Source organism: Cryptomeria japonica, chromosome 11 (genome assembly GCF_030272615.1).
Source record: "Cryptomeria japonica chromosome 11, Sugi_1.0, whole genome shotgun sequence".
NCBI lineage: Eukaryota > Viridiplantae > Streptophyta > Pinopsida > Cupressales > Cupressaceae > Cryptomeria > Cryptomeria japonica.
This window is the reverse complement of record NC_081415.1, coordinates 240,643,663-240,654,222: the sequence shown is the minus strand read 5'-3', so window position 1 is coordinate 240,654,222 and position 10,560 is coordinate 240,643,663. Positions and strand designations below refer to the sequence as shown.

At 33.1% G+C, this 10,560-nt stretch overlaps 1 protein-coding gene across 1 annotated transcript; it reads left to right on the top strand.

The window, feature by feature from the left end:
- The first annotated feature begins 1,944 nt into the window (after nt 1–1,944).
- On the top strand, nt 1,945–5,634 carry LOC131063935 (uncharacterized). Its single transcript, XM_057997907.2, has 5 exons — nt 1,945–2,597; nt 3,724–4,002; nt 4,406–4,579; nt 4,668–4,774; nt 4,848–5,634. The coding sequence occupies exons 1-5, from the start codon at nt 2,535–2,537 to the stop codon at nt 5,425–5,427; spliced, it is 1,203 nt and encodes a 400-aa protein (XP_057853890.1). The 5' UTR covers nt 1,945–2,534; the 3' UTR covers nt 5,428–5,634.
- Nucleotides 5,635–10,560: the final 4,926 nt, after the last annotated feature.

Below are 10,560 nucleotides of genomic sequence, written 5' to 3'. Positions count from 1 at the left end.
AATAACATTCAAGGTATAAACATTAATAATCCTAAAGGAATGATCCCTAAATATTGAAAAGGGGCAATAAAGCTTGATTAGTGGGGTCAAATTCTTGACACACTAAATGCTAATGCCATGTAGGAGATAGAAGGGTGACAACATCACCATGTCTCATTTAATGCTAGCTATACAAAACATGGATGCAAGGTAATATCACATGACATGCAACAACAAAAAAATAAGCTCTTGCAAAAAAATATGTTTAAACCTATGAATTGAAGATAAACATCATTAATGGAGTAATTCTATAGAGGTTCATTAACCCCTTTACATTCTAGGAAATGAGATTCATAAGTGAGTGTTGAAATTCATCTTCATAGCATATAGTTCAACCAAAGTGGAATAACTATGTTTGTAATGTCACTTCCTTGGCTTCAAAACTTGTAATCTAGAAGTAAAGAGGGTCCTACTATAACTTGACAATTCTCCATCCTTTAATTTCCACAGTGGATTGCGAGATCTCTTCTAGTTGGCAGGAAGATGTGAAGTAGGATAGACATTAACGATCTCTATTGAACCAAAGATGACACCATGAGTAGGGTATGAGTCACTTCACCTCACCAAATTCCTTCCTAGAGGAGGGTATAACCTTACCTAAGTCTGGAGATTGTGAAACATGTTGTACAACGTAAATCCCTAAGATAGAAGACCTAAGTGAAGGCTTCTTTTGATTAGAGTTCTTGGCCTTGTGGCCAACAAAATTAGATCGATAGGTTCCTCTTCTTTCACAAGAGGTGACACCCTAGAAGAGGGTTGAGTAGTGGAATTTGGATGTGGAGAAGTCAAGGGAGTCCTTAAGCTTATGTCTTACAATTGACATCCATAACAAGTGTTTGGAAGGTTGATGTAATGAACATGTTTTATATATCTGGTTTGGCCACCTTGAATGTCAACAGTGTCCTTGAGGTCCTTAAACATGTCCATCTCGATGAAAACCCATCACTCGGAACGGGTAGAATAGAACCTCTCTAGTTTAACATAGACAATTGAGCTTATAGAGGACGTTATCTAGCCTAGGAAATTCTAGGAATGCAAGGGTGACCTAGGGAATTCAACTTAGATGGAAAATTTAAAGGACTTGTTGTCCAAGGTAACAAAATATTGTGTACTTGTTTGATTGTAACAGGCAAAGAATGGACAAGCCAAGGGCCATGACTAAGCACTACCTCAACATGATTAGGTCTAATGAAATGAAAAAGAAAAAAGCCTTAGGTTTTGTATGGTGATAAGGTAAATTCTATGTAGGGTATAAGCCTTGTAAACCCAACCTTTAGCATGCTTTTGAACAAGACCCTACCATAAAATTCCAATCAAAGTAAAAGATTCTCGCCAATGACATTTACTCAAATTCTAGAATAGAAAACGCAACATCAAGTGATATAGTAAAAGACATACCATAGGCAATTCACTTTTGAGACAAATTTTTAAGGATGCTTGGACAAGGGTACCATTATTTGCCATGTCAAACATTCAACTCTAGTAGCAACATTCATAAAGGGATGACAGATTGAAATCATTAAAAAGAGATAGAAAATTCTTTCACTTTTCACCCTTAGAGATCTCTTAATGGGTTTTATTTTAGTTGCATTTTAAGAAAGCTCTAATTTATAACGATTCTCCAGCTTTCGATCGATAACGACCAATAACTATAACCTAAAACCCTAGTTTTCGTAAATCTATGTGCTTTTTGTGAGTCAATATTTACTGATTCATAGAAAGCACATAGATTTTGTTTTACCCGAAATTTTTGAAGTCATACTTCAACAATTACTTGCCATTAGATTTTGTTTTACCGAAATTTTTGAAATCATACCTCTATAATTACTTGCCCAATCGCAGAGATTGTATTTATAGAAATGATTGATTTTGCATGTTTTCAAATGATCCAGCACCATTCATTGGGCAATCCCTGTTAAAATGCGACAACTATTATTCACGTGCCCAAATTATCCCTAAAACAATCTTGCACACATAAATCTAGCTCGAAATTGTTCTAAATCTGGCAATTACTGTGGTAATGCGGCTTGTTAAGTAATTTGCGCAACTATGGCGGAGAATCTGAATGGTTCTCAACAAAATCCTCCAAATAATGCTGGGTTGTATCTTTTGCCAATTTCATTAACTGGGTCGCCTTACAACATTCTGTTATTCCAATCATTTTCTGGATTTCGAAGCGAATTCGGTGATACAGTTTACTATTACAATATATAGTTTGAATCCGTCATGTTGCATAATGACAGGGAAGCTCTGTTTTCGCCAACTTATTTGAAGCTACCATCTACTCCTATTTCGGGAAAACCCTCCATTATAATACCTTTTAGTTCCGAACTTTCCCCATCATTTCAAATTCCATCTCATTCTGATCTCTTTACAAATCATCACCAATCTATAACCAAACAATATATAACAAGAATATCTAACAAAACTGAATTTCTAATCTGGTCAAGTAAGATTCATGCATACATTGTACTTGTACAGTGAAACTGAATACAATGGAAGAGATAGTTTCCAAGCAAACCCAATTCATGGTTGGATATGAGCAAGAAGAGGAAGAGGTCAAGAGGATGCTCTAATTTTTATTAAACGTTTCTTTCCCTCTTAACTTCTGTAATGAGCCTTTTCTTGCATAGAATTATGGGTATCTGTATAAGCATTACGTAGGTATGGTTGAGGGTAGGTACTAATTGGGCATTCATGGCATGTTGTGGCAGGGTGTGTGCTTAAGTACTAATTGGGTATTCATGGCATGTTGTTGCAGGGTTTGTGGTTAAGTACTAGTTGGGCATTCATTGCACGTTGTTGCAGTGTTTGTAATTAGCAACTAATTGGGCATTCATGGCATGTTGTTGCAGGGTTTGTGGTTAGGTACTAATTGGGCATTCATGGCGTGTTGTTGCAGTGTTTGTGATTAGCTATTAAATGGGTATTCGTGGCATGTTGTTGCAGTGTTTGTGGATAGTTACTAACTGGGTACTCGGGGCATGTTGTTGCAGTGTTTGTGGATAGTTACTAATTGGGCATTCATGGCATGCTGCTGCATTCTGTAGATATGTTTCTGACAGAGTTCCAGGACTCGCCAGGACTCGAGTCCCGAGCCTAGTGACTCTAGCGGAGTCTCAGGGACTTGTGACTCTCCGGGACTCCTCTAGGCAAAAATCACTAGAAATTGTTTTTTTTGTCGAGTTCTGCCGAGTTTTTGCCCAGCCCTGCCGATGTTTTGCCCAGCCCTGCCGATTTTTTGCCGAGTCCAGTCCTGCCGATTTTTTGCCGAGTCCCAAGTCAGGTCAGCCTTGCCGAGTCCGCGCCAAGTTCGAGTCTCGTTTCTATGGAACTTTCTGAGTAGTTACTAATTGGGCAATCATGGCAAGTTGTTGCAAATCATAGATATGTCTGGGTAGTTAATGTTTTTGATTAGTTAGTAATTGGGCAATCATGGCATGTTGCTGCAAAAGATTAGAAATGTCTGTGCGTAGTGTTACTAATTGAGAAGTCATGGCATGGTTTGTTGTAAAACATAGATATGTTTGTGGGTAGTTATTATTTGGGTTCAGTAGCATTGTTAAGATATGTTTGTAGGCAGTTGCTAATACTCATTTGGCATTCATAGCATGTTTTAACAATGTATGGATATGGATATGTTTGTAGATGGTGATTAACTGGGTAAAATATGGCATGTTGCAGTGGGAACATGAAGGAAGCAGTGTCTCTACAAGTAATTCAGAGGAACCTAGTCCTCTGGGATTAACTTTGAAAAAAACCCCTTCTTTGGTAGAACTTATTCAATGGAGTCTGTGTCAGAGAAGCTGCCCTGACGGTTCGGAAGAAGAAGCAATGGATGAGCCAAGTGAGGATGCGAGAAGAACAAGAGATGCAAACACTCAGGCAACAATGAATCAGGACAAGGACAAGAAGAAGGCTACTAACTTCTCAGCCTTAAGCTTGCAAATTGGGGAATGGGAGGTGAATATTTTACAATCTATCTCACATTATTTTTCTTTCTCCATTGAGATATAGAAGATAAAGGAAATGACTGTACACGGCACTATACTGCAATAAATAGGATGGAATTTTGGCACTTTCAGTTCTAGTTGCAGGAATGTTCACTAATTTATGTTTTAGCTTGGCCGCTGAATTTAGAAAGACAATTCATTTTTCACAAAGGATTCTAGTACAGTAAAAATTGTATGTCTTGTTGTTGGGGTTTTCAAAAATTGAATCTTTTGTTGCATACTAAGTTAGAGAAATGATGCAGTTAAGAATTTACCAGCCTGCATTTCATGAAGAAAACCTTGAGACTTTTGTTGTGTGTCCTTTACCTTTGTTTTCATGTTGCTTAATTTATTTTTAATGTTTGATTTGGCAGAGGGTTTCTAGATATGAAGGAGACTTGGTTGTAAAATGTTACTTTGCAAAGAGAAAACTTGTTTGGGAGGTATTGGAGGGAGGTCTGAAGAGTAAAATAGAAATTCAATGGTCAGATGTCACAGGTATTAGCGCAAGCTGTCCTGAGAATGGGCCAGGCATCTTAGAGATTCAGGTAGGAGCTTGAAAACTTTTTGAAAATCACCTGAGATTAGATTTTAATCAAGTAGCCTTATGTTCTAATTATCTTATATGTGGTCTAGATCTCCAGGCCACCAATGTTTTCTAAGGAGTCTAATCCCCAGCCAAGAAAGCACACGCAGTGGCAGCCTACTTCTGATTTTACAGGAGGGCAAGCAACTCTGTACAGGTTAGTAATGAGTACAATTAACAATATTTACCTTTCATTCACAGCAAATTATCATTCATATTCTCCATTGCAGGATACATGTGTTACAGTTTTCCCCAGGAGTGCTTGACAGACATTATGCGAAGCTTATTGAAGCTGACCCTCAGTTGAACATGCTAAGTAAGAGAGGTTTCAATGCAAGAGTGGAATCCCCATACTTTCATGACACAAGATTTGGGCCATACAGAGATCAAGCAGGGCAATACTATAGGTGGTCATCACAGTTGGCAGATAACATATATAATAATTTCAATCCGCCACTACAACTACAACCATCTGTTTACATCTCTGATCATGGCAAATATGATCCCCCCCATTTGTCAAGAAGATTCTTCAATGCAGAACAGAACTTTCTTTCTCTTGTCCCTGAATTTGAACATTTTGATCCAGAAGAGGTATTGCATAATTCTAGACATTCAGTTTCTACAAGTGAGGATAGTTATTCAATGTCCTCGAACAGAAACAGGCTAGAGGAGATAGCAGAATACTTGCTGGATGACTCATTCATGTCAGATGAGCACTCAGGGATTGCGACGGAGGACTCCATGATGTTTCTCCACCAGGATGTGAATGCCAATCGTCCTTTGCTACAAGAGAATTGGTGGCTAGCATGAGCAATGTAAAATTTAGAAATTAGCAGTCACAATTTGTTGAACTTTTGGATTAATAAATTTTCAATCAGTATGTAGCCCATCATATTTCAATCAGTATATAGCTCATTATACTGAAATCAATAAGACCATGGGCACAGTCCTAAACAACGTTTTGGCAGATTGACCATGCACCCTTTTGGGATCCAGTTAGAAATAAGAAATTATACATAAATATCAGCGGATCTTATTAACTGGATCACCATATTCCAGTCTCTTTTATTAGCTTTGCTTTGTCTTACTATTTGCTTCTCTATTGTCTTTCCCTATTTAAAAACTGATTTATTTTTCATATGATTGGTCTATATTATTTTTAATAAACATAAAATTCAATTTTTGTCAACAAAAAATACAAAATAATTACATGAACAAATGTCAAATCATCTTTTAACTTCAATTTATTTTACTATTATACATAGAACATATTATTAGTGACATCACGTCACATTAACAATAGATTTTTATAAAAAAAAAATATTTTTATACATATATAAGCATTATTAAATTTACATATTGATGTTTGTGGTGGGCTACACAAATGATTTAGCTTTAAGAAGGTTATTTCCATTAACATATTATTATTGTCTTATAACTTTTATATATTATTATTATAACTTTGATTTGACACTCAAGTTTTTAATGGACCAACAATTTTTCCTCTTCAAGTGTGTTAGAAATTATTAATCGACCTCGACCATTCACCTCCTCCTAAGAGTAATTGATAACCTTTTTGAAAGTTTAAATTAGATAAATTTATTGTATTAAACTAATGTAATATATATTTTATAAATTAATATAATAAACATTCATTCATATAATTATAGGGTAATGTAGTCTAAATTTAATTGATAGACTATGATGGGATTTTGGATGTATAATGTCAACAAATCAAGCTTGACAAAATCTACTTCTTAGATATTATATTAAATAATTCAAGCTTGATAAAATCTATTTTTAAGATATGCAATAAATATTTTTGAAAGGAGATTATAGTAATATAATATGCATTTATTCATTATAAATAGCATTTTTACTTAATTTTATGTCTTTCAATCAACCATTCTTTAATTTTATATTACTATACTTACATTTGCATGGTTATTTTAAAATGGATTTTTTTTAGTAAATATAAATTAATAACTTAATGTAGAGCATTAAAAATTTAATTGATAGAGTATAATGAAATTTTAGATTTTCTCTTACCATTACTATAATGTATAAAATCAGAAAAATCAAAAGTGAAAATATATTTTTTTTGATATTTTAATATAGAATATATAATTAATTAATTGTAATATACATTATATGAAAATTTTAATAATAATAATACTTGTTATCATGTATAAATTGAATTAAATAAATTGTCAATTCAAGAACTGATTTTTTTAATCTAATTAATATTGAAATTTATTATAATGATATATATTAGGTTGGGATAACCTCTGTAAGCATTTTTAGCCATTTGTTTTGGAACTTGTAGTTTACACATGTTGGTAAAGAGAAGATAAGCCTTCTTTTTTGAAATATGTGAGAAGATTAAAATAACATCATTGTCTTAATTTGTGATCACAAATCCAAAGTTGTTAATGTGTCCATGGGGAACGACTTTATTATTTCAAATGTATAGCATGATATAAAAAGCAACTCATGTTTATCGACTATAATGGATGTGCACAATTGACCATATTGACAATTTATTAAATTAAATACATTAATTGTATTTATTGCTCCTAATTTTTTTAAGTCAATATGTTTGTGAAAAATCTAGTTTAAACAAGAGACGCAAAACATCATCCTGACACTGATATATACTTATATCTCTTTATCTATTTCTCTCTCTCTCTCTCTCTCTATCTTTATCTCTGCCTCTACCTCTTTCTCTTTATCTATCAATATTCTTATATGTATCTCTCTATTTTTATCTTTAACTCTAGCTCTACCTCTCTCTATCTCTCTATCTATTTCTTTCTCTTCCTCTCCCCTTCTATCTTTGTCTCAAGTTTTATCTACTCTAAACTAATGGCAGGAACATGATGCTTTGTGTCTCTTGTTTCAATTATAAATAAGAAATGATACACAAATAAAGAGTAAAAATCTATATGAAATATGAAAACCTCTAAAATGTGGTAGAATTTGTCTAATTGTTTGTATTCTACTACTATATAAGCTCATAGTTTTAGATATAAAACAAGAAGAATGAAACTAATATATGAACTTGTGTCTATAACAAGGCTTCTTGGGACTCTACCTTGGTTAGGCCCTTGTTTAGTATATTTCAATCCTACCACTAAAAAAGTTTAGATTGTGTTAATTTTAGTATACCTATGTTAAGAAGTTAAACATTCATTCAATTTTTTTTATTTATTTAATTTTTAAAAAGAATCTAGAGGTTTCTATAAGTGTGATGATGTGTGTAGATATGAGAGGGAAATATAACCATTAGATTGGTAAGAGAAAAAAATGGCAATAGTAGAGAGTTTTTGAGACCAAATAAACGTGTAGAAATTATAAGAAATAAGGAAAGAATAGAGTTTTCAAGAATAATAGAAGTAGTAATAGAGAAGTTTGCAACTTTCAAGAATGAGAAAGGAAATATAAATAAGATTATTTAAAACTGCAAAGAGATGCTACATAATATTCAAGGGACCTATTTGAAACAATAACAAAAGTCTGCATTTCCTCTAATAAAGTGTAATGAAAATGGATGAATCTTTCAAGACCATGTATATAAAAGCTAAACTAGTATTATCAAAAAGGTGATAAGAAAGAAACCTTTTAGAAAGTGCTATTAAATCCACATGTTGAAAGATTTGTATAAGAAATTATGTTGCTCTCCAAAATGAATATAAATTATTATTTTTGAACAAAATAAAACTTCTATGTATAACAATTGAGAAGGTTCTTTTATAAAAAAAATGAAAAACCTCCTATGAAATTGTAAAAAAGTGTTTAGCTATTAGATTTTGTTCAACGAAAAATATAAGGGATAGATTTTGGCATCTATACGATTTAATAACATATCAACTACGCCACAAAAAATGTGGTGACATCACTTCAATTGTGGTGGACTTTGAATAGAGATAAGTTTGGAAAATTATATAAAAAGTGATCCAAAACATGAAGAGGTAAAATGTTAGAAATTGATTTTGGGAATAGGTCCAAAAAAATTGGTTGAATGAGTACTAGAACATGCTATAGACATGGTTACTAAGATAGGTACAATACAGAGTAAAAATTATAAAAGAGGTTACTAAGATAGTTCACAGTCGAAGCACTATTTTTTAGTTTTTCCTTAAAGCTAAGAACCACTCAAGTAGACTCGAACCCATGACCTCCCATGTAGGAGGCTTGTAGCTAACCACTGCATTGTGGGGTCATCCCCAACTAGATAATATTGTTATGCTAGAGTAAAAAATAAAATATTGAAAGTAAATGACATAAATTGAAATAGCTAAAATATCAAGGATACATAAAAGCACACACAACAAGAATATATTTTCCATGTTCCATATTTCAACTTGTGATCATTAGTTACTTGCATGCAAGGGAGTAGTAAATGTCCAATATACAAATTTAAAGATTATAACTAGAAATTTAGAACATAGAAGCTAGAAAGAGATAATATACTATAACCTTTATAGAAATAGAGCAAAGAGGATTCATATAACCAAAACCATAATGGTAGAAGGAAGTGGCTAGAACAAAAATAGTAGACAAATAAATGATCTTATCACTCTTTGTACTACAAATCATGAAAAAATTAGCATAAAAACCAAACTAATGAACTTGGATCAAACATACAACAAGTGGGAAGTGGTCCTAGGCTACTCTATGCTAGGAGTCATAACAATTGACTTAGAGGCAAAATGAGGTTTGGGGACCAAGTAATTAGAATGATTGGAGTCTTAATTAGGTAGAGTAAATTAATTATCATTAGACATGATACTAGATCGAAGACATAGATCAAGTTTTCCCCATGAAATTATATGAAAAAAAAGAGAAACAATATAAGAAATTAGGGAGTGGCAGGAGAAGGAGACATAATCAAAGGTATTCTTTCCCCAAGAAAAGAAAATAAGTAGATGTCCCTAAAAGATAAGAGTGATAGATACAAAGAGAAAATAAGGTATTCAAAATTATAGAATAGTAATATTCAAATGTGTTGAGAGTAGTATGAGAGATGAACATTAATGCATCAAGGAGGGGAGGGGAATAGGCATGAGAGATGGAAAATTAAAAAATGTCTAGTGAATGATAATAAAAAATGAAGCACACCGCACAAAAGAGGATTGGGAGATAGTTTATATGGAAGAAGAATTGGGCTAGGGAAATGAGTTATTATTTGTAAGATACTACATTTTCTATGAAAGAAGTCATAAGAGAAAACTAAAAATTACATAGATTTTTAAAAATCATATTTAGAAATCCTATATCTAGGTATTGACTTTTCAATGCCTTAGTGATGATAATTTGTGGGTGTGAGATTATATAGGTTGCAAGACCAAGTGACATTAGGAAATTGTGTATAAGAGATAGGTAATAGAAACCCTTTCCTATAATTGTGTTCACATCTAATTGATTGTGGTCCCTTTCAGGTGTTTGGGGTCATGTCCTATAAATTTTAGGATCACTTCCAAGGGAACCTAGGAGAAAAACTAAAATATTTAGTGATGTTTTTATATATTAGAGTAGGATATTTATATGGTTGGATGTTGTAATTTTTATAATAAACTAATGAAAACTTATTTTCTATTATTGAAATAATTCTTGAGTTGGGAGAGAGAGGCCACACAATGTGGTCTTTAGGATAATTTAGGGGTATGACATGTCACGATTGTAGAATGGGACATACTCAAAGAAATCGGTTTATACTATGTGTGTAGATCTTTGGTTATGTATTATAGCTTGGATGTTGATGAAATCAATATAGAGGTGAGTTCCATATGTATTGGTGATGTAGGAGCATCTAGTGGTGTGAGGGAAATTTAGCATCACCCAAAAGAAAAAATTATTTGTTGGCATGTTGTCATTGATGTCATGGATTTGAGTTGGTCTAACATGTATGCATTTGATTCAATCCGGAAGTTTGCTTCAAGT

What these genes read in the sequence shown, in the direction of transcription:
- LOC131063935 (XM_057997907.2), top strand. Translation starts at nt 2,535, where the DNA reads ATGGAAGAGATAGTTTCCAAGCAAACCCAATTCATGGTTGGATATGAG. An exon ending in CAGGCATCTTAGAGATTCAG is followed by an intron (nt 4,580 to 4,667) that starts GTAGGAGCTTGA and finishes TATGTGGTCTAG; the next exon opens with ATCTCCAGGCCACCAATGTT. An exon ending in GGGCAAGCAACTCTGTACAG is followed by an intron (nt 4,775 to 4,847) that starts GTTAGTAATGAG and finishes TCTCCATTGCAG; the next exon opens with GATACATGTGTTACAGTTTT.